This window comes from Chelonia mydas, chromosome 20, assembly GCF_015237465.2.
Source record: "Chelonia mydas isolate rCheMyd1 chromosome 20, rCheMyd1.pri.v2, whole genome shotgun sequence".
In the NCBI taxonomy this organism is placed as follows: Eukaryota; Metazoa; Chordata; order Testudines; family Cheloniidae; genus Chelonia; species Chelonia mydas.
In genome coordinates this window covers 15,740,675-15,765,476 of record NC_051260.2, presented here as the reverse complement: position 1 = coordinate 15,765,476, position 24,802 = coordinate 15,740,675, and the positions used below count along the sequence as shown (strand labels likewise).

Sequence of the window (24,802 nt, the reverse complement as noted above, 5' to 3'; positions counted from 1 at the left end):
CATTTCTATGACTGCATGTGTGTTAGCATTCATGTGGGTGTCTGAAAACATTTGCAACTCGGCGCATGTGTCTACATGCATATGTGTGACTCCATGTGTGTATGTATGACGGCATGTGTGTTTGCAGCCATGTGTGTGTGCCTGTATGACTGCATGCATGTGTCTGTGTGTGGGCCTATACGTGATTACATTCATGTTGGCATGCACACATGTGTACGCGCCTGCCTCGTCTGGGACTGAATCTGCGTGTATATCCCTGTGCGTATGTCCATGGGTGTGCATGTGTCCGTGTGTGTGTGTGAGTGTGTGTGGCTGCCCGCGTCGCCCTTCCTTCGTTGGCTCCCGTGGCCCCTCTCCTCAGTTGATGTCCCCCCCCAGACATGGTGCATCTGGAGGAACACGACAGTGGTGGATCCAACACGCCCGAGACAGACGAGTTCACGGAGGTAAGTGCCCCGCCCCGGGATACATACAGCACATGGCCATCAGGGCTCCGAGCTGTGGGGGGTGGGCGGCGTCTGAGGGCTGGGTCTGGTGCCCCACAGCTCTGGATCTCTACTGATGGGGCCATAATAATGTGGGGGACTTGCCATTCCACTGCCGCCTACTGGAGGGGATTGGAACAGCCCTTCTGTGTGTCAGAACCGCCCCAGTCCCCTGGGGGAGCCCTGGCCCGAGGTGCTGTAATGGGCGCAATCCCGCTGGGTCCCACTGGGTGGCAGTATGGCAAAGGGCTTGGGGTAGGTCCCCGCTGCCTCATCTGGGGCATTTTGTTAACACACAAATGCATTTGCCCACCCAGAGATACAGACGCACAACAGAGGCAACACAACTGCACGCCCACACAGCCACACAATGCCCAGACACCCGCACGCTCCCGTACATGTTTACAGAGAAACACACACAGACTGGTGTGCAACACAATCACACACACCGAGAGGGACACAGCCCCAGAAACAACACGCACACAGGCAACCGCAGAAACAACACACACAACTCACCCAGGAGACACACACATCCTTCCCTGTCACACACCCTCCGAGAACCAACCCTCAAAACAACACAGTCCACCCCAGACACACACAGACCAGCATGCAGCATAATCACACAAACCTAGAGGAACACAACCCCAGAATCAACCCACACAATCTATCCTGGAGAGACACAGCTCCAGAGAAACGACCCCCCAAACAACACCCCTGCTGAGACACACAACTCCAGAAACACATTCCCCATGGGCACACATGCCACAGCCCCACAAACAAACAACACCAAATGCTGCCGACAGTCACACACCCCAGAAGGACACAGCCTGAGAAACAACATCCTCCCATACAGAGACGCACACTTTCCCCAACCTCAGGAACAACACAACCCACCCCAGACACACACATACAGACACTCACAGTGTCTCACAGACACACCACACCTGAAACACAGCACTCCCCATAGAGCCATCCCCCCTCCACAATCACACCCCCTACAGGGGCACAACCTGGAAATAACACACACACACCCCAGACACACACACACACACACACACACACACAGAGCTCCAGAAACACCTACCCACCCAGAGAGAGACACACAGATACACAACCCCAGAAGCAACACACACTCTGGACACAGACACGCACACACAGATACAAAGACCTAGAAACAACACACCCCACAGACCCACTCCACCAGGGACACCCAGCCCCACAGCTACACGCACAAACACAATCCCCAGCCCCCTGTGCCCGGGCGCTAAGCCGAGTCTGCCCTGACTGGCGGTAGCCCAGCATGGGAACACCAGGTACCTGGTGCTCTGGGAGGTTGGGGTCTAGTGGTCAGAGCAGGGGGCTGGGAGCTGGTGGAGCCTGAGGGCTGACATGGGGGTGGATCTGGGGGATGGGGGCTCCCCCTTTCCCACCCCCATCCTCATGATGCGTGTGATTTATTCCAGGGCCGGGGAGCTGCCCTGAAACACAAGAAACCGCCCGGAGAAGGGGACTTTGAAACCATCAAACTTATTAGCAACGGAGCCTATGGGTGAGAGAGTGTTGGGGGAGGGGTTGACCCCTGACCTAGCCCCCCTCCTGCGGCAGTGGCCTGCACCCCTTGGGGGTCGGGGGGAGGCAGGAGAGATCTGGCTCCTCCCCTCACAGCCCCACTGCTCTCTGGAAGGGATCAGCACCCCCAAACCCGCCCCCAGCCTCACAGAGACTTGGAGGGGGGAAGGGAGAACACTGGACTCCTGGGTTCTATCCCAGCTCCGAGGCAGCAGTGAGGTTGAGTGGTTAGAGTGGGGGAGGACTGGGAGCCAGCCTGGGTTCTCGCGCCAGCTGGGGTTCTCGCGCCAGCCCTGGGAGGGGAGCGGTTAGAGTTGGGGGGTTGGTTCCAGGACTCCTGGGTTCTTGCGCCAGCCCCAGGAGGGGAGCAGTTAGAGTCGGGGAGTGGGGGGTTGGCGCCAGGACTCCTGGGTTCTTGCACCAGCCCCAGGAGGGGAGCAGTTAGAGTTGGGGAGTGGGGGGTTGGCGCCAGGACTCCGGGGTTCTTGCGCCAGCCCCAGGAGGGGAGCAGTTAGAGTTGGGGAGTGGGGGGTTGGCGCCAGGACTCCGGGGTTCTTGTGCCAGCCCTGGGAGGGGAGCAGTCAGAGTTGGGGGGTGGGAGGTTGGCGGCAGAACTCCTGGGTTCTCACTCCAGCCCTGGGAGGGGAGCGGTTAGAGTTGGGGGGTTGGTGCCAGGACTCCTGGGTTCTCACTCCAGCCTTGGGAGGGGAGCAGTTAGAGTTGGGGAGTGGAGGGTTGGCGCCAGGACTCCTGGGTTCTTGCGCCAGCCCCAGGAGGGGAGCAGTTAGAGTTGGGGAGTGGGGGGTTGGCGCCAGGACTCCGGGGTTCTTGCGCCAGCCCCAGGAGGGGAGCAGTTAGAGTTGGGGGGTGGGAGGTTGGTGTCAGGACTCCGGGGTTCTTGCGCCAGCCCCAGGAGGGGAGCAGTCAGAGTTGGGGAGTGGGAGGTTGGTGTCAGGACTCCTGGGTTCTTGCGCCAGCCCCAGGAGGGGAGCAGTTAGAGTTGGGGAGTGGGGGGTTGGCGCCAGGACTCCTGGGTTCTCGCGCCAGCCCCAGGAGGGGAGCAGTCAGAGTTGGGGAGTGGGGGGTTGGCGCCAGGACTCCAGGGTCCGCACCTGGCACCAGTGGCTGGAGCCGGAGCCGAGCGCTGCTCTGTGTTTCAGGGCCGTGTACTTGGTGCGGCACAAGGAGACCCGGCAGCGCTTTGCCATGAAGAGGATCAACAAGCAGAACCTGATCCTGCGGAACCAGATCCAGCAGGCCTTCGTGGAGCGGGACATCCTCACCTTCGCCGAGAACCCCTTCGTGGTCAGCATGTTCTGCTCCTTCGAGACCAAGCGCCACCTCTGCATGGTCATGGAGTACGTGGAAGGTACGGCGGGCTGGAGGGCGGGGGGGGGCACGCCTGGGGTGGGGGGCCACGGCCCAGCCCGCCTGGGGATGGGACACCGACAGCAGCCCTGAAACTGGCTCTGCTGCCCAGCCAGCACTGTTGCACCTTGGTGGGGCTGGCGAGCACGTGTCGTGTCACAACCTGATGGCGTTGCGTTGTGATAGGGTGGGGCTGCCTAGCAGTGTGCTGTGTCACAACGCGGTGGTGTTGTAACATGGTGGAGCTTCCTAGCAGTGTGTTGTGTCATGACATGGTGGTGTTGTGATGTGGTGGAGCTGCCTAGCAGTGTGTTGTGACATGGCGGAGCAGTGTGTTGTGTCACAACGTGGTGGTGTTGGATCATGATGTGGTGGAGCTGCTTAGCAGTGTGTTGTGTCATGACATGGTGGTGTTGTGATGTGGTGGAGCTGCCTAGCAGTGTGTTCTGTCACGATGTGATGGAGCCGTGTGTTGTGTCACAACATGGTGGCGGTGTGTTGTGATGTGGTAGGGCTCCTTAGCAGTGTGTCGTGTCACAACACAGTGGCGTTGTGTTGTGAGGTGCCCCTTCTGCATAGCAATGTGACACGTCCCAGCATGGGGGTGTCATCTTGTGACCTGCCCTCTCTGTGCAGTGATGTGGCCACGACATGGTGGTGGTGTGTCGGGCCGGGCTGTCTCTGCATGATGGGACATGTCATGGCGTGGTGGTGTGTTGGGGCATTCGGCCTCTGCAGGGTGGTGCAGCATGACGTGGTGGTGTGGCATGATGTGCTGACTGCACAGCGGGGTGATGCCATGTCATGGCGGGGGGGTGGGTGTTGGGACAGGGTGACATTGGGTCATGACGGAGCAGGGTCTGCGTTGCATCTCGATGGGGTGGAGTTGTATTGTAATGAGGGGATGTGATGGGGAGATGTTGCATCATGACAGGGCAGCACCTTATCAGGCCAGGGAACACTCGTGGCAGGACATGGCATTGCTGTGTCACGACAGGGCCGTGTTCTGTCCTAATGGCGCTGTGGTTTAGAGTGGCAGGGTGGCATTGTGGCATCATGGGGCAGTGTCGTGTCCCGACGGGATGGATTTGTGTGGTATCGTGACGGGTCGGCACTGTGGCGTGCCAGGGTGCCATTGTCTTGGGACAGGACAGTGGTGTGTTGTGACAGCACCGTGTTGCGTTTCACTGGGGCGATGTTGTGACATGCCAAGCTGCACGTGCATGCCTTGCCTCACATCCTCCTGGCACAGGCTTCCCATGGTGAGAACCCAACATCACCGAGAGACTATTTTAGTTACTTCTGGGGGAATTCTGCGCCAAAAAAATAAAATTCTGCACACAATATTTTAAAATTCTACAAAATTCTGCATATTTCATTTGTCAAAATAACACAATATAATCACACCAGTTTCAATTATTTTGGTAAGTTATTTCAAAATACCTCTCAGCGTGTATGTCTGTAACAATACAGGCAACAAAAAAGAGTCAGGAAATGTTTTTTGACAAATAGATTCCTTACTAGGCATATTAATACAGAACTCTGAGTAATAATTCATTTTAACTACAGTACAGAACCGTATTTCCCGCACCTCTTAGAAGCAGTGCAAAAGGCTTCGAGGAGTCAGGGGTAACGGAGAAGCTGAGGGAGAGGGAAGTCATTACTGGGAAGGAGCTTGGGTGTGAACTTGGAGGGTTGTTGGATATGGGTGGGAAAAGTATGAAATGGTGTTTTTTGGGCGGGGGGGATTGTTGGGGAGCTTCCCCCATGCAGACCCTGGCTGACCCCTAGCCTCTCCCATTCATCAAGCTCATCAGCCCCTGTCCCCACGTGTCCCTCCACCCCCGCTCAGACACCCCTTCCCCCCATCCCCATGTGTCTCTGCACCACTCCTGTCCCCATGTGTCTCCGTGCCCCCACTCAGACAACCCCCTTCCCCCATGTGGCCCTGCACCCCCTCCTCCTGTGGCCCTGTGCCTCCACTCCCATTCAGCCCCTGCCTCAGCTGGTCCTCCCCCACTAGTCCTTATGATTCCCTATCTGTGACCTCCCAGCAGCCCCATGTGCCCAACACTGTCTGTCTGCCCATATCCCCTGTCTCCTGACCTGGCCCGACAGGTGTGGTGAAGAAGGCACTGCAGGCTCTTTCTCTTCCCCATCTGCAGCTGGGGCTGGCTGGGAGCAGCTGCTCTGTTCTAGCACCACAGCGCCCTCTGGTGGGCAAAAGGCGGAACTGCAGCAACTTTCCAGCAGAAGTTATTTTCTGCGGAAAACAATAAAAATATGCATGGCACATGAATTAAGTTCATGCGCAGTGGTGCAGAATTCCCCCAGGAGTATCTAAGTGCATTGGGGCTGGAAGCTGAGATTTCTGGAGAAGGTCTGGGGCTCCATGCACCCCACCATCCACAGGGCTCGAGAATGCTCCCTGCTCTAGGAGTACGAGGGGAACCCTCCTCCCAGGATAAACAGGGTCTCCCTGGCTCCCCTGGCAGGTGGGGACTGCGCCACGCTGCTGAAGAACATTGGGGCCCTGCCCGTGGAGCTGGCACGGATGTACTTCGCTGAGACCGTGCTGGCCCTGGAGTATCTGCACAACTATGGCATTGTCCACCGCGACCTCAAACCCGACAAGTACGGAGCCTGTGGGAGGGGGAGCAGAATGCCTGGGTTCTCTGCCCAGCTCTGGGAGGGGAGTGGGGTCTGGCGGTTAGAGCAGGGTGGGGGGCTGGTAGCCAGGACTCCTGGGTTCTATTCCCAGCTCTGGGAGGGGAGTGGGGCCTAGTGGCTAGAGCGGGAGGCTGGGAGGCAGGACTCCTGGGTTCTATTCCCGAAAGGAGGCAGCTTCTTCATTTGCTCTTTCATCCCCCTCCCTCAGCCCCACCTGGGGCCCCCCTAGCTCCTCCCAAGGATGGTGTGGGCCATGCGATGTGGTGATCTGGGACCCAGGAGTGGGGTGGGGGCCCCAGAATCCTCCCTCCTCAGCCCCCGCTCTCAGGGGCTCCCTGTCACTGTCCCCCCAGCCTACTCATCACCTCCATGGGGCACATCAAGCTGACGGACTTCGGCCTCTCCAAGATGGGGCTGATGAGCCTCACGACCAACCTATATGAGGGCCACATCGAGAAGGATGCCCGCGAGTTCCTGGACAAGCAGGTGAGGCCATGGGGCAGGGGATGGGCTGCAGTGGGCGGGGCCATAGGGGTGGAGCTACAGGGGCCCCTGATGGGGGATGGGGGTGGATCAGGCAGGGGTTGGGCATTAGGCCAGGGCTGATGGGGCTCAGTGTATATGGGGAGCTGGGGGCACTAGCCGAGGGCTGATGGGGTGGGGGGCTCAGCGGGGGGCTGGGGGCACTAGCCAAGGACTGACGGGTGCCCCCGGGCAGGTGTGCGGGACCCCCGAGTACATCGCACCCGAGGTGATCCTGCGGCAGGGCTACGGGAAGCCGGTGGACTGGTGGGCCATGGGCATCATCCTGTACGAGTTCCTGGTGGGCTGTGTGCCCTTCTTCGGGGACACCCCCGAGGAGCTCTTCGGGCAGGTCATCAGTGGTAGGTGGGGGCGTGGGGGGCACAGACATCCTCAGGCTCGGGGAAAGTTTGAGGGCAGGTTCATGGAGGGGACAGTGTAAATTTGGTGGGAAGGGTTGGGGATGGGGCTGAGATTGGGGGGGAAAGGTTGGGGGTGGGGCTGAGTTTGGGGGGGAAGGGTCGGGGGTGGGGCTGAGTTTGGGGGGATGGGTCGAGGTGGGGTTGAGTTGGGGGGGAAATGTTGGGGGTGGGGCTGAGTTTGGGGGTGGGGCTGAGTTTGGTGAAGGGTTGGGGTGGGGCTGAGTTTGGGGTCCAGCTCTGACCCTGACCCCATCTAACCCCCCCCCCAAGACGACATCCTGTGGCCGGACGGGGAGGAGGCCCTGCCCATGGACGTCCAACACCTCGTCTCCTGCCTGCTGCAGACCGACCCGCTCGTCCGCCTGGGGGCCGGTAAGACGCTGCCCCCCCTGGCTCCCCCCACGGGGCCCAGCTGGGGACGGGCTCTCGGGCCCGGGGCCAGGACCATTGCACCATGGACCTGCTGCAGCCATGGGCCCCGCTCAGCTAATGCTGTGGTGTAACCCCCCAGCCTTGTGCCCCCCGCATCTCTGACGCCCCAGAGCCCCTCCCGCCCCAGGTGCCCGCACCCGACCCCAGTGCCCCCGTGCTGACGGCAGCCTTTGGCCACTATAGCTGGGCTGGTGCCCAGCAGCCATGGGCCCGAGCAGCTCTGCCTGCCCCCAGCCAAGGGCCCTGCTCCCCGGGCTCCCCCTTGCCTGCCCCCAGCCAAGGGCCCTGCCCCCCAGGCTCCCCCCTGCCCTGCCCCCCGGGCTCCCCCCCCTGACGCCCCGCCCTGGCGGGGGTCGGTCTCCGCAGGTGGCGCCTTCGAGGTGAAGCAACACAACTTCTTCAAGGAGCTCGACTGGGCGGGGCTGCTGCGCCAGAAAGCCGAGTTCATCCCCCACCTGGAGTCGGAGGAGGACACCAGCTACTTCGACAGCAAGTGCCACCCCACTGTACCCCCTGCTCCTGCCCCCCCCCCCCGCCAAGGGCACTGCCCAGGCAGCCCGCCGTGGCCGAAGCATGAGCCAGCCTGGGGTCCGGAGCTCAGGGAATGGGGACTCAAGAGACTCGTGTATCTAGAGCCATGGGCCTGGGGGCTCAGGTTCTATCCTGGCTCTGGGAGGGGAGTGGGGTCTAGTGGTTAGAGCAGGGGGGCTGGGAGCCAGGACTCCTGGGTTCTATCCCCAGCTCTGGGAGGGGAGTGGGGTCTAGTGGTTAGAGCGGGGGGGCTGGGAGCCAGGACTCCTGGGTTCTATCCCCAGCTCTGGCAGGGCCGGGGGGGTCAATCCTCCATGCTGCCACCAGGGCGCTCTACATCCCATTTCTTTTGAAGGGGGTTTGGGTCTGGTGTTCTCTGCCTAGTCAGTGGCTTGGCAAGCTGCCCACGCTCCATGCCCACGGGCAGCGTCTCTGGCCGGGGGCAGAAGGGACCTCGGTCTCCATGGCCTGTTCAATCCCTAGTCCCTCTGGGGTCCCATTAACGCCAGGCGGGGGAGGGGAGTTCTGTTCCATGGGCGCCCGGCCTGCTGGGAGCCGTGCTGAGAGCCTGCAAACTCATTGTGCTGGGGTGGGGGGGCACTTGAGCAGCAGGGAATGAATGGCAGGATCAGGGACCCCTCGTCCAACACTGAAATGCAGCCACCTCTGGGGTGGGGTGGGGGGCTGTGTATACGGGGACCCCACATCCGGTGTTGAGATGCAGCCACCTCTGGGGTGGGGCGCAGGGGCTGTTTATTACTATCTCCCTTCCCCCTCCAGCTCGTTCGGACAAGTATCACCACATCAACTCCTACGACGACGACGACACCACGGAGGATGAGCCGGTGGAAATCCGGCAGTTCTCGTCCTGCTCCCCCAGGTTCAGCAAGGTGGGACCCCGTAACTCCGAGGGCAAAGGGCTGCCCCGTCTGGGGCCCCTGAGGCAGTGGCTGTGCAGGAGGAGTTTGTGTGTGTGCGCCCTGTGTGGTGTGTGTGATGCCTGGGACCTGTGTGAGCTGTTGGACTTGGATACATGGGAGCTGTATCTGTGGGGCCAGGTCCGTGGGTGGGATCCGTGGGCTAGGGACGCGTGTGTGATCCGTGGCACATGTGCGATCCGTGGGGCCGTGTGTGTGATCCGTGGGGCCAGAGGCGTGTGTGCGAGCCGTGGGTCTGGGGGCACATAGAAGATCTGTGGGACCGGGAGCGTGTGTGCAAGCTGTGGGGCTGGCGGTGTGTGTGATCCATGGGGCTGGGGGAGCGCGTGCGATCCGTGGGGCTGGCAGCTTGTGTGATCCGTGGGGCTGGGAGAGCGTGTGCGAGTCGTGCGGCCGGTGGTGCATGTATGATCCGTGCGGCCGGCGGCGTGTGTGCGATCCAGGGGGCCGGCGGTGCGTGAGAGAGCCGTGCGGCCAGCGGTGCATGCACGATCCAGGGGGCCGGCGGTGCGTGTGCAAGCCATGTGGCCGGCGGTGTGTGCGATCCAGGGGGCTGGTGGCGTGTGTGATCCGTGGGGCCAACAGTGCATGTGCGATCAGTGGGGCCGGCGGTGTGTGTGCGAGCTGTGCAGCCGGCGGTGCATGTGTGATCCGTGGGGCTGGGAGAGCGCGTTCGAGTCGTGCGGCCGGCGGTGCATGTACGAGCCGTGCGGCCAGCAGTGTGTGTGCGATCCAGGGGGCCGGCGGTGCATGTGCAAGCCGTGCGGCCGGCGGTGTGTGTGCGATCCAGGGGGCCGGCGGTGCGTGTGTGATCAGTGGGGCTGGGAGAGCGTGTGAGTCGTGCGGCCGGCGGTGCATGTACGAGCCGTGCGGCCAGCAGTGTGTGTGCGATCCAGGGGGCCGGCGGTGTGTGTGCAATCCAGGGGGCCGGCGGTGTGTGTGCGATCCAGGGGGCCGGCGGTGCGTGTGCAAGCCGTGCGGCCGGCGGTGCGTGTGCGATCCAGGGGGCTGGCGGTGTGTGTGCGAGCCGTGCGGCCAGCGGTGCATGTACGAGCCGTGCGGCCAGCAGTGTGTGTGCGATCCAGGGGGCCGGCGGTGCGTGTGCGAGCCATGCGGCCGGCGGTGCGTGTGCGAGCCAGGGGGCTGGGGGAGCGTGTGCGATCCAGGGGGCTGGCCGTGCGTGTGTGATCAGTGGGGCTGGGAGAGCGTGTGCGAGTCGTGCGGCCGGCGGTGCATGTCCGAGCCGTGCGGCCAGCAGTGTGTGTGCGATCCAGGGGGCCGGCGGTGCGTGTGCAAGCCGTGCGGCCGGCGGTGCGTGTGCGATCCAGGGGGCCGGCGGTGCGTGTGCGATCCAGGGGGCTGGCAGTGTGTGTGCGAGCCGTGCGGCCGGCGGTGCATGTCCGAGCCGTGCGGCCAGCAGTGTGTGTGTGATCCAGAGGGCCGGCGGTGCGTGTGCGATCCAGGGGGTCGGCGGTGCGTGTGCGAGCCGTGCGGCCGGCAATACGTGTGCGAGACAGGGGGCTGGGGGAGCGTGTGTGAGCCGGGCGGCCGGCGGTGCGTGTGCGATCCAGGGGGCTGGCGGCGCCTGCCCTGACCCTCGCCCCCCCCAGGTGTACAGCAGCATGGAGCACCTCTCCCAGCACGAGCCCAAGGGCCCGGGCGTCCCCAAGCGGGACCAGAGCAACAAGCACAAGGACGAGAAGCTCAGCAAGCGCGAAGGCCTGGGCAGCTTCACCCTGCGGGACAAGAGCTGGCGCAGCGGCTCCCCGGAGCTGTGAGTGGCGGGGGCAGGGGGAAGCTCCCCAGAGCTGTGAGTGGGGGGGGCTCCCCGGAGAGGTGAAGGGGGAAGGGAGGGGGCTGAGCAGGCTCTCCCCCAGAAACCGCAGTTCATCCCAGCCTGCAGCGCCCCCTGCTGGGACAGTCCCAGAGACCTTCTGGCAAAGGCTGGTTCTGGGAGGGCGGGGGGGGGGGAGGGTCTAGTGGTTAGAGCAGGGGGGGCTGGGAGCCAGGACTCCTGGGTTCTATTCCCAGCTCTGGGAGGGGAGTGGGGTCTAATGGTTAGAGCGGGGGGGCTGGGAGCTGGGACTCCTGGGTTCTCTCCCGGCTCCGGGAGGGCAGTGGGGTCTAGTGGTTGGGGGGGGGGGAGCTGGGAGCCAGGACTCCTGGGTTCTCTCCCGGCCCCGGGAGGGCCTTGGGGCCTCACCCGCCCGCCCCGTGTGTGTGCTGCAGGAAGCGTCTCTCGGCCTCGGAGTACACCTGCCTGGAGAGCGAGTCGAGCCCCCCGCTGGGCGCCCGGCGCCGCTTCTCCGCGCTCATGGACACCAGCCGCTTCGCCGCGCCGCTGGAGGACGATGACGAGCCCCGGGCCAGGGGCCCCGCCAGGGAGAATGGGGGCCCCGCGGCTGCCCCCCAGGCCCAGGGCAAGGAGGGGAGCGTGGGGGGAGCCAGGGACCCCGCTGCCCCCAGGGACGCCGAGGCTGGTGGGTAGGACCTGGGGCTCCCAGCAAGGAGGGAGGGGAGCCAGGCAAAGGGTTAAATGTGGCATCCCCCCCAAACCGGGGTAACTTCCCCCTCGCCCTGGGTAATTGCCCCCGCTTATTGGCCCCACTAGGCAGAGCAGGGGGAGGTGCATTCTGGGTAACAGGCTGGAAAGCTTTGGGGGGGCAGTATATTGTGGATACCAGCTCTACGTAACGGGGGGAGGGGCAGAGAGAGGTGCATTCTGGGAAAGGGCTCTGAAGTCCATGCTGAGGGAGCAGTGCATGCTGGGTAATGGTGCCACCATTGTGTGGGGTGGAGAGGTGCATTCTGGGTAAGGAGCCATGGGCTGCCCTGCCCCATGGCCCTGCCCCCAGGCAGCAGGGGTGCCAGGGCGGAGGCTGAGACCCTCCTGTGCCCCCCAACCCCGTTGCTCTGTCTCTCCCCACAGGCGATAGAGTGAAGGGGGGCGATGCCCAGGCCCCGAAGGACGCGGACCCCCAGACCCCCAAGGCCACTAGCGACCTGGTTCTGCGGCGCGCCCGGCACCAGCAGCTGTCCGGGGAGTCGGCGGGCGAGAGGCGCAGCGCCCGGGCGGGGGGCAAGGTCATCAAGTCTGCCTCGGCCACCGCCCTGTCCGTCATGATCCCCACAGGTACCCCCCAGCCCTGTCCGTCACGATCCACACAGGTACCCCCCCACTGATACCTCCTAACCCCCCCTGCCCTGTCCATCGCGATCCCCACAGGTACCCCCCTGCCCTGTCCGTCACAATCCCCACAGGTACCCCCCAGCCCCCCCTGCCCTGTCCGTCATGATCCCCACAGGTATCCCCGGGCTACCCTCCTGTCCGCCATGATCCCCACAGTTACCCCCCCACTGATACCTCCTAACCCCCCTGCCCTGTCCATCGCGATCCCCACAGGTACCCCCCTGCCCTGTCCGTCACAATCCCCACAGGTACCCCCCAGTCCCCCCTGCCCTGTCCGTCATGATCCCCACAGATACCTCCCAGTAACCCTGCCCTGTCCATCACGATCCACACAGGTACCCCCCTGCCCTGTCCGTCACAATCCCCACAGGTACCCCCCAGTCCCCCCTGCCCTGTCCGTCACGATCCACACAGGTACCCCCCTGCCCTGTCCGTCACAATCCCCACAGGTACCCCCCAGTCCCCCCTGCCCTGTCCGTCATGATCCCCACAGGTATCCCCGGGCTCCCCTCCTGTCCGCCATGATCCCCACAGGTACCCCCGCACTGATACCTCCTAACCCCCCTGCCCTGTCCATCGCGATCCCCACAGGTACCCCCCAGTCCCCCCTGCCCTGTCCATCGCAATCCCCACAGGTACCCCCCAGCCCCCCCGCCCTGTCCGTCATGATCCCCACAGGTATCCCCGGGCTCCCCCCCTGACCGCCATGATCCCCATAGGTACCCCTCACGATATCTCCTAACCCCACCAAGCTGCCTGTCATGATCCCCAGAGGTCCTGCGCCCTGGAGAGCAGGACCCCTGGGTTCAATCCCCGGCTCTCGGATGGGAGTGGGACCTATTGGTTAGAGCAGGGAGGCTGGGGCTCAGGACTCCTGGGTTCTCTTGGCAGGGCCCCAGGGGGGCCGTGCTGGTCTCACTCACCCCATCTCTCTGCAGTGGAACAGCACGGCAGCTCCCCCCTGGCCAGCCCCATGTCGCCCCGCTCCCTCTCCTCCAACCCGTCCTCTCGGGACTCCTCGCCGAGCCGCGACTACTCTCCCGCCGTCACCATCCTGCGCTCGCCCATCACCATCCAGCGCTCCGGCAAGAAGTACGGCTTCACGCTGCGTGCCATCCGCGTCTACATGGGCGACAGCGACGTCTACAGCGTGCACCACATCGTCTGGGTACGGCCTGGCCGGGCGAGGGGCCCCGCACCCATAGGGGGCAGTGCGGGCCGGGCGAGGGGCCCCGCACCCATAGGGGGCAGTGCGGGCTGGGCGAGGGGCCCTGCACCCATGGGGGGGGCAGTGCGGGCCGGGTGACGGGCCCCGTGCCCCATGGGGGGGGCAGTGCGGGCCGGGTGATGGGCCCCGTGCCCCATGGGGGGGGCAGTGTGGACTGGGCGACAGGCCCCGTGCCCCATGGGGGGCAGTGTGGACCGGGTGACGGGCCCCGTGCCCCATGGGGGGGGCAGTGCGGGCCGGGTGACGGGCCCCGTGCCCCATGGGGGGGCAGTGTGGACTGGGCGACAGGCCCCGTGCCCCATGGGGGGCAGTGTGGACCGGGCGATGGGCCCCGTGCCCCATGGGGGGGGCAGTGCGGGCCGGGTGACGGGCCCCGTGCCCCATGGGGGGGCAGTGTGGACTGGGCGACAGGCCCCGTGCCCCATGGGGGGCAGTGTGGACCGGGCGATGGGCCCCGTGCCCCATGGGGGGGCAGTGCAGGCCGGGGGCAAAGGGGGCAGTGCATGCTGTGAAAGGGATCTTACACCCCACAGGGGAGCAGGGTATACTGGGAGAGGGGTCTTGTGCCCACTTGGGGGCAGGGCATGCTGGGTAAGGGACTTCACACTTTCCTGAGGGTGCGGTGCATGCTGGGAAAGGCTGGGGGCAGGGCATTCTGGGTACGGTCCTCACACCATCCTTGGGCGGGGGAGGTGCATTGTGGGTAAAGGCTCTACAGCGCTGGGTGGAGCGTTGCATTCTGGGAGGGGCCCTGCGCCTTTGGTTGGGGCGTTGCATTGTGGGTAAGCAGCACGGGCCAGCCCTGACACCTGCCCCCTGCCCGGCAGCACGTGGAGGAGGGGGGCCCCGCCCACGAGGCGGGTCTCTGCGCCGGGGACCTCATCACCCACGTCAATGGGGAACCGGTGCACGGGCTGGTGCACACGGAGGTGGTAGAGCTCATCCTGAAGGTAAGTGTCGGGGAGCGGTGCATGCTGGGACAGGGGCCTTGCGCCCCATCGGGGAGCGGTGCATGCTGGGAAAGAGGCCTCACGCCTGCCTGGAAGCAGTGCATGCTGGGACAGGGGCCTCGCGCCCTGCCGGGGAGCAGTGCACGCTGGGACAGGGGTCTGATGCCAAGCCCCTGCCCCACCGTTGCGCATGGAGCCCAACTGTGCCCCCAGGTGCCGCCCACACGGCCCCAGGCCAGAGGCAGGCCTTGGCTAATGGGGATGGGGCGGGGGGTTGTTTCCTGCTCCCCCCCCCACTCACGTGGCCCGTCTCTCATGGCAGAGCGGGAACAAAGTGATGGTGACCACGACGCCCTTCGAGAACACGTCCATCCGCGTCGGGCCGGCCCGCAAGAGCAGCTACAAATCCAAGATGGCGCGGAGGAACAAGAGGAGTGTCAGCAAGGAGGGGCAGGAGAGGTGGGGGGAACAGGAGGGGGTGCTGGGGCAGTGGGAGGGAGAGGGGGATGCCGGGGCCCAGAACAGGAAGGGGTGCTGGGGCCGGGGGAAGGAGGTGGGTGCCAGGGCAGGAGGGACAGGAGGGGGGACTGGAGCGGGGGCAGAAAGGGGTGCTGGGGTGGGGGGGACAGGAGGGTGTGCTGGGGCAGTGGGGGGAAGGGTGCTGGGGTGGGGGACAGGAAGAGGTGCCTGGGCAGGGGGGACAGGAGGGGGTGCCGGGGCGGGGGGGAGAGGTCCTGGGGTTGGGGGCAGGAAGGGGTGCTGGGGTGGCAGGGGGCAGGAAGGGGTATGGGGGTGGGGGGGGATAGGAGGGCATACCAGGGCGGGGGGAAGGAGAGGTGCTGGGGTGGGGGGGCACAGAAGGGGGAGCCGGGGCGGCAGGGGGCAGGAAGGGGTGTCACAGTGGGGGGGACAGGAGGTGGTGCCGAGGCAGGCGAAGGAGGGGTGCCGGGGGGGCACAGGAGGGGGGGCTGGGGCAGGGGGAAGGAGGCGGGTGCCTGGGCAGGGGGAAGGACGGGTGCTGGGGTGGGAGGGACAGGAGGGGACACCGGGGTGTGGGGGAGGGGTCCTGGGGTTGGAGGCAGGAAGGGGTACTGGGGTGGGGGGACAGGAGGGGGTACCGGGGCCAGTGGCAGGAGGGGTGCTGGGGTGGGGGTGCACAGCAGGGGGTGCTGAGGCGGGGGAAGGAGTGGTGCCGTGGGGGACAGGAGGGGGTGCCGAGGCGGGGGAAAGAGGGGTGCGGGGAGGACAGGAGGGGCGTCTGGGGGAAGGAGGGGTGCCGGGGGATCCCCCCCCCTGCACTGACCCTCTCCCCGCAGCAAGAAGCGCAGCTCGCTCTTCCGGAAAATCACCAAACAAGCCAACCTGCTGCACACCAGCCGCAGCCTCTCCTCGCTCAGCCGCTCGCTCTCCTCCAGCGACAGCCTGCCCGGCTCGCCCACCCACAGCCTGAGCGCCCGCTCGCCCACCCAGAGCCTGCGCGCCACCCCCGACTCTGCCTACCTCGGTACTGGGTGTGGGGCACCATGGGGGCACTGGGGGGCAGAGGGTGTGGGGGCACCATGGGGGCTGTGGGGGGCAGAGGGTGTGGGGGCAGGGGGCACCATGGGGGGCACTGGGGGACAGGGGACACCCTGGGGTGGGCTGGGGGTGGGGCGCCACGGGGCGGCACTATGGGGTGAGCAGGGAGCATGGCTGAGGGGGCACAGCAGGTGGGGGCTGGGGGCACGGCAGGAGGGCACAGCTGCAAGGGATCACCAGGAGGGAGCGGGGGAGACAGGGACATGGCGGGATCTCTGTTACCGCCTCATCCCTGCCCCCCCTGCCAAAAGGCATGGTGCAGGTGAGGTGGGGGGCGTCAGAGCCACCTTCCTGCGTCCGTGAGTCAGGTTCTGCCCCACTCATGGGGGTGGGGGGAGCAGGTGTGGGGCTGGATTTAGGGGTGGTGGAACATCTGGGGTGTCCGTGGGCTGCACGGGCTTCTCCCTCCACCAGGTGGCGCCCCAACCCCGTTCAAGCCCCTCCACGCCCTGGCTCTGTCAAGGGGCATCTCCCCTGCCCGGGCACTGTGCCCCCACGTCAGCCGGTGCCCATGGGCAGGGGGGCAGAAGGGTGAGGGGGAATCCAGGCCCAAAGCTCCAGCAACTAGAGATATGGGGTGAGCTGAGTGCTCCAAGAGAACTGGGGGGGCCCATCCCACTCATCTGTCTGTCCATCCTTCCATCCGGGGGGCAGCCCCATCACACTCGTCTGTCTGTCCATCCATCCATCGGGGGGCAGCCATATTCCACTCGTCTGTCCATCCATCCATGGGGGGGGGGCAGCCCTATCCCACTCGTCTGTCCATCCATCCATGGGGGGGGCAGCCCTATCCCACTCGTCTGTCCATCCATCCATGGGGGGGGCAGCCCCATCCCACTCGTCTGTCTGTCCATCCATCCAACCATCCATCCATCGGGGGGGGGAGCCCCATCTCACTCATCTGTCAATCCAGCGATGGTGGGGGCAGGGCTCTCCCCACTTCTGCTGATCCAGAGCAGGCTGAAACACAGCCTGTATGCCATGGGGGGGCTCCTTCAGGAATTCCCCCCCCAGGAAGTAGGGGGGATCAGGCTGTGGGAGGGAGGGCTGTGTGACGGGTTCTCCTCCTGGGCTGCCCCCCTCAGGGCGTTCAGAGGTCCTGGTCTCCAGGGGTCCGAGCCGCCCCACTCCGGGATCTCACCCCCTGTCCCGGTCTCCTCTCTCTGCAGGCGCCTCGTCCCAGAGCAGCTCCCCAGCCTCCAGCACCCCCAACTCCCCGGCCACCTCCTCCCACCACATCCGGCCCAGCACCCTGCACGGCCTGTCGCCCAAGCTGCACCGCCAGTACCGCTCGGCCCGCTGCAAGTCGGCCGGCAACATCCCGCTCTCGCCCCTGGCCCACACCCCCTCGCCCACCCAGTCCTCGCCCCCCCCGCTGCCCGGCCACACGGTGGGCAGCTCCCACACCACCCAGAGCTTCCCTGCCAAGCTGCACTCCTCCCCGCCCGTGGGCCGGCCCCGGCCCAAGAGCGCCGAGCCGCCCCGCTCACCCCTGCTCAAGCGGGTGCAGTCGGCCGAGAAGCTGGGCTCACCCCTGGGCTCGGAGAAGAAGGGGGCCGTGCGCAAACACAGCCTGGAGGTGACGCATGCTGACTACCGCAAGGACTTCCACCCCGAGGCCGGCCTGCAGAGCCTGGCCGAGTCGGACGGCGAGAGCCCGGGGGCCGGCGACGGGGCTGGCAGGCAGGTAGCCGCCCGGCGGCTGGGCCGGCAGGAGTTGGCCCTCAGCTTCGGAGCCGGGGAGGCGGCAGGCACGGCCGGCGGGGGCCAGACGTGCCCCAAGGAAGGCCTGGCCTGTGCTGAGGCGGCCGGCAGTCCCCGCGACCCGGCGGGGGGCGTCAGGAGACACCAGGGGGTTCAGACCGAAGAAGCCTTTGCCGCTCCCGCCCGGCCCCCGGCCAAAGCCTTGAGCCCGGTGCAGGAGCATGAGCTGGGCCGGAGGGGCGAGGCAGAGGGGGCCCCGCGCGGACCCCTGCCCCTGGTGGTGGAGCCCCAGGGGGGCGCCGCCGGGCAGGGGCTGTGGGAGAGGAAGGCCGAGGGGCCCCAGGGCCGGCAGCCCCCCAAGTGCCCCCAGAACCAGGCTGGCTCCCCCAAGGAGAAGTTGATCCTGGAGGTTGTGGAGGAGCACACCACCCTGGGGCCCCGAGCCAAGCCCCCCTCCCCCAAAGGCCCCTGCCCTGAGGGTTCCAAGAATGGGCTGGCCCCCCCCCGGAAAGGCCTGGTTGAGGCAAAGACGCTGGGAGTGATGCTGCCGGCGGGGGTGGCCCCTGCCCCCCAAGTCCCACCCCCTGCCGCTGTGGAGAAAAATGGGGCGGGACACTGAGAAGAATGGGTGTGGGGGGGGCAGGGTGCCCCCCCCGGCGTGTACACGCCCTGCAGGAAAACAGGGGGACACCCCTGAATTTTGGGAGACATGGTCGGGGGCCCCTCTGCCGTCCCCCCAAAAGGACTCTCTTCTGTTTTTGTGCGGGGAGTGGGTGGGTATGGGGGTTACAGAATGCCCCCCCCCCACTCACAGCTGCTTCCATCGGTGGGGTGAGGGGCACCGAGCCAGGAGGAACCCCCCCCAGTTCATGGGGGAGTGAAGGCAGTGCCCCATTGTAATCCCCCCAGTGAATGGCATGTCCTGTGTAAAGTATCTATACATATATATATATATAATATATACGCGCAAGAATACCACGTACACTGAAGGGTTAATACTGTGATTTCCCCCCACCACCACCAGGTTCCTTGCCATGGCCCCAGTCAGGGAAGGGTTAACTGGACCCCAGATTCCCTGGGGGTGGGGGTGGGGAGCTTGCTCTGGAGCCTTCCAGGGATTGGGGGGGGGCAGTTCTTGGCCTGTCACCCCCCCCCCCCCCCCCCGCCACACCTGGTTTATACTTTGCCATGGCAACCAGCTGGCCTGAGCCAATCTGGGGCCTGGCTTGCTGAGGTCACTGAGCAGCCCCTGTAGCATCATCAGGTGGCCAGTGATGTCATCAACAGGCAGCCAATGGTGCTGCAAGGGCATGGTCCAGCCTGGGGAGCTCAACCCCACCCCCGCCCCCCCGTACTGGCATGATGATGTTGTCAAGCCATGGCTGCTTGTGTGATGTCATCAAGGTGCTTGTGTGATGTCATCAAGGTGCCTAGTGCCCTGATGATGGCATCAAGCTCCGCCCTTGGGCACCGCCCCTCCCTACTGGATGTTGGTGGTATCATCAGACCAGCCCTGGCTGTGTGATGACATCATCAGGGCACTGCCCCCGCCCTCCCAGTGCTGATGCTGCCCTCCCCCCGTCATGTGCCCTGGTGGGGGCGACCCCGATGGGCAAGGTTCTCGCTATGCAAATGCCCGGTGCTGCCCTGAGAGCAAATCGAGCTGTTGGGGGCCTCACACAGCCCATGAGGGGGGCGGGGGGGCATCGCTGTCTCACGCCCCCCCCCCAATATTTCCCCACCAACCAAGCCTTAATGGACCCTGCATGCCATGGGCACCCTGCTCACACACATTCACATGCCTGCCCCATGGCCTGTGCACCCCCACCCGCAGAGAGACCAGCAGGGGGCGTCTTTCCCAGTGGGAGACAGCCCCCCCTCCCACTCAGGCCATGGGGGGCATTCCTCATGGCACGGGGTCCCCAAGCCCCGCTCCAGCCTGGGGGTCAGACAGGAGACTGAGAGTTGGAGGGGGGGGGGGATCCCAGTAACAGTGCCTCCGCAGGCCGGGCCAGGAGATAACCAAGGAGGGGGATGGTGGGGGGGGAAATGATCCCTTATAACCCCCCCCAAAGAAAGGTGCTATAACCCCTAATCACTCTGGCTATGGGGAGGGATGAGTTCCCGCCCCCCCCCACTCCAGAGCCCCCCATGTATATGAGAGGGCCCCACAGGTGGGGGCATTGGCTGCCCAGGAGATGTTGGCGGGGGGGGGGGGGGGACAGGGACACACTGTGTCCAGCCCTCAAGTGGGTCCTAAAGCAACCGTGTGCTCATGTAATAATAAAGACTGTACAGCACATACTCCCCCGGTGTGGTGTCTCATTGTGGGGGGGGGGGGTTGTCTACATAGCCCTCCCGCTGCTGCATTATCTGGGGTCGATTGTTCCCCCCGCACCTGTAGCAGCATCGTGTCCCCCCCACAACCCTCCTCACTGCATGATCGGGGGGGGCATCCCAAACATGCCCCCCCACCACCATCTGCTGCACTGACTGGACGGGGCTCAGCCTGCTTGCTCTGTGGCCCCCCCCCATAACACAGAATGGGGGCACTAACTGGAAGATTGAATTGGGGTGGGGGTCAGCACCTACAGCCACACCCCACTTGAGATGACCCCCCCCCTCCAACTGCACCCCCCACGTGGGCCTCCAGTTTTCAGGTGCTTCATCACCCCCCCCGCCCCAGGGCATTCGGCTCCTCCCTGCACTTGGCCAGTGGGAGGGTGTCGTGGTTTGGTGATCGGGTGGGGGAACCCATCAGCCTGGCTGGGTGAAATCGAGGGACACCCCCCCACATAAACAGCATTAATCACTATTACAGGGAGGCAGGGGCCAGTTCTGAGCCCCCCCCCGCCTCCCAGATCAGACCCTCTCCCCCAGCCGCCCCGTGCCATCTAGATCGCATGCCCCATTGACGCCTGGTTCTGCTCCGGCCCCATGCCAGGCCTCCCGCGCAGCCCTGGCCCCGATCCAGCTGCCCATGGGGCCGGGCGTTGCCAGTTCTGTACGGGCTGGTGTGACCAGCTGCGTTCACGTGAGGCTGGGCTCACACGGGCCAGGCTGGAGGAAACAGGCCAAAGGTGTCATGGCGGAGTCACCCCCACCCACCCATGGGGCAGCGGCCGTGGGGTTCTGATCCGCCACCCGGCCCGGCCTGTGGGTTCTGGTTCAGCCCATTTGAGGCCTGAGGGTCTGGATCCAGCTGTAGGACCCCCAACACCATCTGTCATCCCAACATCCCAAATCCCCCCCCAACTGAGACCCCCCGCATACACACTCCCTTGCTGCCCCAAACTCCCCTTCCTGAGAACCACCACCCCCGCAGCTGAGATGGCCCAAAGAGGATCCCCAGCCTCTTTGGCACCAGTGGGAACCCCCCCCCAACAAGCTCCGCTGTGGGGCTGCCCCAGACCTCGTGCCCCTTTCCAGGTCAGGGTGGGCGCTGCTCCGGGGTGGCTGGCGAGCTCTGTGTCACCTATCCCTTGGCGAGGGCCTTCTGGCACAAACCCTGCAGCCTCCCCCACTGGCTCCGCCCACCCCAGGATGAACCTGCCATGGGGCAGAGGGGCCAGGACTGGGCACTCGTATGGCCCATGAACCAGTGTCTCCCTCCAATGCCTGGGGGGGCAGTGGGGCAGGTGTCCAGGCCATTGTCTCCCTGAGCCCTGGGGACTCCCCCAATCTATCCCCCACCCCCACTCTGACCACTAACCCCCACTCCCCTCCCAGAGCCTGGACTAGATACCAGGAGTCCTGACTCCCAGCCTATCCCCCCACCACACACACACGCTCTAACCACGAGACACCCCTGTCCTCTCCCAGCTCATAGAATATCTGTGGGGTGGTCGGTTGGGGGCACATTCCCCTCTTCAGCCCCAGCCCAGAGGCGGCATCTCTGTTCCCACCCTAGTGCTGAGGACTCCTCCCACCCCCAGGGCTGTGTCCATCCTTCTCTGAGCCCAGGACCTGAGGGGCCAAGGTTAAACAGAGCGGGGCCAGGACTCCTGGGTTCTATCCCCAGGTCTGGGAGGGCAGTGGAGACTAGCAGTTAGAGGAGAGAGGCAGGGGTGGGGTGGGGTGGGGTGGGGTGGGAGGCAGGAATCCTGGGTTCCAGCCCAGCTCATGGAGGGGAGTGGGGTCCCATGAGCCCAGTTCCCCTCCCCCGCATGCATCCCCCCCTGCGCCATCAATGGCTAGGAGCTCAGAACCAACAGCCCCAGCAGCTGGGGAGGCCACGAGGGGACCCTCCCAGGGTGCATTGGGGCATCAGAGCGGGATTATGGTAGTGCCCCCCCATCCACCCTGCAGCATCACAGGGGGGCCCCTGCCCGCTATAGCATCCCATGGGCCCCCAGCTCCCCACAGTGTCATAGGGGATCCCTGCTCTGCACCCCACAATCACAATCCCACTATTGCATCCTATGGGACGCCGGTACCCCATCTCCCACCGCAGCATCACAGGTCCCTCCCCCCCCTCGGCAGTCCCAGCCCTGTAGCATTGCTTGGGCTCCCCCCGCCCATTCCCAGCCCCCCAGCCCCCCGCCCCCGGCTGTCACAGGCTCTCCCTGTCACTGATCCCCGCCCCACCCGTCTCTCCACCCCGCGCCGATGAGCCCCCCACCATGAAACCTCCCTCCCAGTGGCTAGGATGCGAAGGGACTGCCATGGCAACAGGACGGGCACTGGTGGTGCCAAGCGGGAGCCCAGCCGCCGGGGCTTGGGGGAGCTCATGACCTACTTTCGCTGGTGCTTTCTTCCGGCCCACGTTAATCGGGGATTATCCTGCCCTGACTGTGCGGGGGACAGGACTTGGCTTTTCCAGGGCAGGAGCAATGTGGGGACACAGGCAGCTCTGAGCCTGTCTGTGTTCTTGGGGTTGGGCGGGGGGTGTCTAGGAGCAGGACTCCTGGGTTCTATCCCCAGCTCTGGGAGGGGAGCACTTATCTCCTGGACCCCTTGGGCTGCCCCCCTGCCCCTCACACAAGTTCTTATATGTGTGGGGCTGGGCCACAGCCTCTGCCCCAGGCCTAGCCAGGAAGCTGGATTGGGCCCTGGCCTGGCCCTCTCCCTTAGACCCAGTCCAGTGGGATTGGGGTTCCCCACTCCCAGCTCCCTAACTGACCTCCCAGAGTGAGCAGGATTTGGGGTGCAATGTCCCTGTAAGGGGGGTTGTCCCCAGGGCTGTATCCACCCCCAGCACACCCACCTCCTCCAAGAGCTGGAGAGGGGGTATGGGTGCTGTGTGTCATGTGTGGGAGGTTGGTTGTGTTACGTTGTGCGCACTGCATGCATATGTGTGTGTGTGTGTGTGTGTATGCATCTGCATGTGTTTTTTCACATGAATGTGTTTCATGTGTATTGTTTTTGTCTGTGCTGTGTGTGTGGTTGAATTTTTGTGTGTGTCTACATGTATTATTTTCATGAGCATGTGTGTTGTTTGCAGTGATTTATTTTGTCTGTGGTGTGTGTGTCTGTATTTTGCATAAAGTGTGTTGTTTTGTGTGTGTGTGTTGTTGTGCCTTTGTGTTGTGTATTTGTCAGCATGGTGTTTGGTGCTTTTGTGTGTTGTTTTATGTGTGTGTACATGGTGTTTTGTCTCTGTGCTGTTTTGCGTAGGGGATCGTTTGATCTGTGAGTTTTGTTATCTGTATTTTGTGTTTCTGTGGGAGACGTGTATGTTGTGTGGAACGTACCCCGCTGTCTATCCCCAGGCCCTCACCACCCCTCCTTCCCCTGGAGAATTGGGATGCTCCCTTGACCCACACAGGCACTCACCCCCCACCCCAACCTCTGTGGCTTGCACCCAACGCTCCCTCCCCCGCGCTGTCAATTATGGCTGCTGACGTGGGTGCCCTCTGGGTGCTGGCGCTGCCCTACTTTAGCTGCCTGACCTACTAATGCTGAGATGCCAGCCAGGCCCGGTGCTGGCCCAAATAGTAACCACAGTACCAGGGGAGCAGCAGCAGGGAGATGCCCCCTACCTGCCCCCCCCACACACGCACCACACATTGCCCCTGCTAGCACCCCTCCTCCCCCGCCTGCTGAGGCTGCCATGGGGAGACTCCTGGCTCTGGCAGGGGAGCGGGGTCTAGTGGTTAGAGCAGAAGGGGAGCTGGGAGCCAGGTCTCCTGGGTTCTACTTCCTGAGCCAAGGATAGAACCCAGGAGTCCTGGCTCTTTGGGCTGCACTCAGACCATTAGGCGGCACTGCCATGCTTCCTCCCATGTCTCCTGGTTACACCCTTCTCCCTGTGGTGGGTGTCTGAGTCCCAGGGCACGGCTCCATGCTGTCCCCTGGGTATTGGGGGGGGTATTGGGGTATACCCCAAGGTACAGTTGCTCTAACACCCCCCCCATCACCAAGGGTTCAGGCTGCAGAGCCCCTCGATTCTTAACAAGGGGGCCCCCTTGATCTGAAGCCTCAAAAGAGGATGGGGAGCAAAAACCAGACCCAGACCCCCTCTTCTGAAAACAGGGAGAGGCATGGTGTCTGAGATGCACCTCGTATGGACCAGCCACCACCTGCAAGCACAGCGCCCCCTCCTGGCCCTCCAGCAGCCAAGGGTGTGCAGCTTGTACCATTCCTCCCCTATGTAACCATCCATCCATGCCCCCACATACCCATCCATCCATCCATCCCCATACACTTTCCTCTCTGTCGATCCCCATGCACCCCTGCAATCTGTCTATCTATCCAATGCCGTACACACCTACCATTCACATACACCCCCTCTATCTATCCATCCCGTACATCCTATCGCCACACTCCCCTCTATCTATCCATCCATCCCCATACACCCCCTCTATCTATCTATCCCCATACACCCTATCGCCACACTCCCCTCTATCTATCCATCCATCCCCATACACCCCCTCTATCTATCCCCATACACCCTATCGCCACACTCCCCTCTATCTATCCATCCATCCCCATACACCCCCTCTATCTATCTATCCCCATACACCCTATCGCCACACTCCCCTCTATCTATCCATCCATCCCCATACACCCCCTCTATCTATCTATCCCCATACACCCTATCGCCACACTCCCCTCTATCTATCCATCCATCCCCACACACCCCCTCTATCTATCTATTTTCCTCCCTCCATACACATCCATCCATCCAACTTTCTTTCCTTCTCTCATTCCGCACCCTCCCCCCACAGTGGCTCCACAGCACTTTGGAAAATCTTTTTGGGACATTTATTTGGA

General features: G+C 64.1%; 1 protein-coding gene across 2 annotated transcripts in view; it reads left to right on the top strand.

Annotated features, from left to right (window-relative positions):
- The window catches only part of MAST1 (microtubule associated serine/threonine kinase 1), a 44,035-nt gene extending 24,150 nt beyond the window's left edge, over positions 1-19,885 (top strand). For both annotated transcript variants that reach the window (XM_037888090.2, XM_037888089.2), the window contains 17 exons: positions 379-446; positions 1,949-2,034; positions 3,215-3,423; positions 5,918-6,056; positions 6,446-6,578; positions 6,811-6,976; positions 7,307-7,408; positions 7,835-7,957; positions 8,780-8,889; positions 10,548-10,711; positions 11,167-11,417; positions 11,867-12,070; positions 13,066-13,295; positions 14,183-14,305; positions 14,628-14,764; positions 15,622-15,809; positions 17,053-19,885. In XM_037888090.2, the coding sequence (XP_037744018.1) occupies positions 379-446; positions 1,949-2,034; positions 3,215-3,423; positions 5,918-6,056; positions 6,446-6,578; positions 6,811-6,976; positions 7,307-7,408; positions 7,835-7,957; positions 8,780-8,889; positions 10,548-10,711; positions 11,167-11,417; positions 11,867-12,070; positions 13,066-13,295; positions 14,183-14,305; positions 14,628-14,764; positions 15,622-15,809; positions 17,053-18,206 (3,587 nt within the window). In that variant the 3' untranslated portion in view covers positions 18,207-19,885. The remainder of the gene's footprint in view (positions 1-378; positions 447-1,948; positions 2,035-3,214; positions 3,424-5,917; positions 6,057-6,445; positions 6,579-6,810; positions 6,977-7,306; positions 7,409-7,834; positions 7,958-8,779; positions 8,890-10,547; positions 10,712-11,166; positions 11,418-11,866; positions 12,071-13,065; positions 13,296-14,182; positions 14,306-14,627; positions 14,765-15,621; positions 15,810-17,052) is intronic.
- The last annotated feature ends 4,917 nt before the right edge of the window (positions 19,886-24,802 follow it).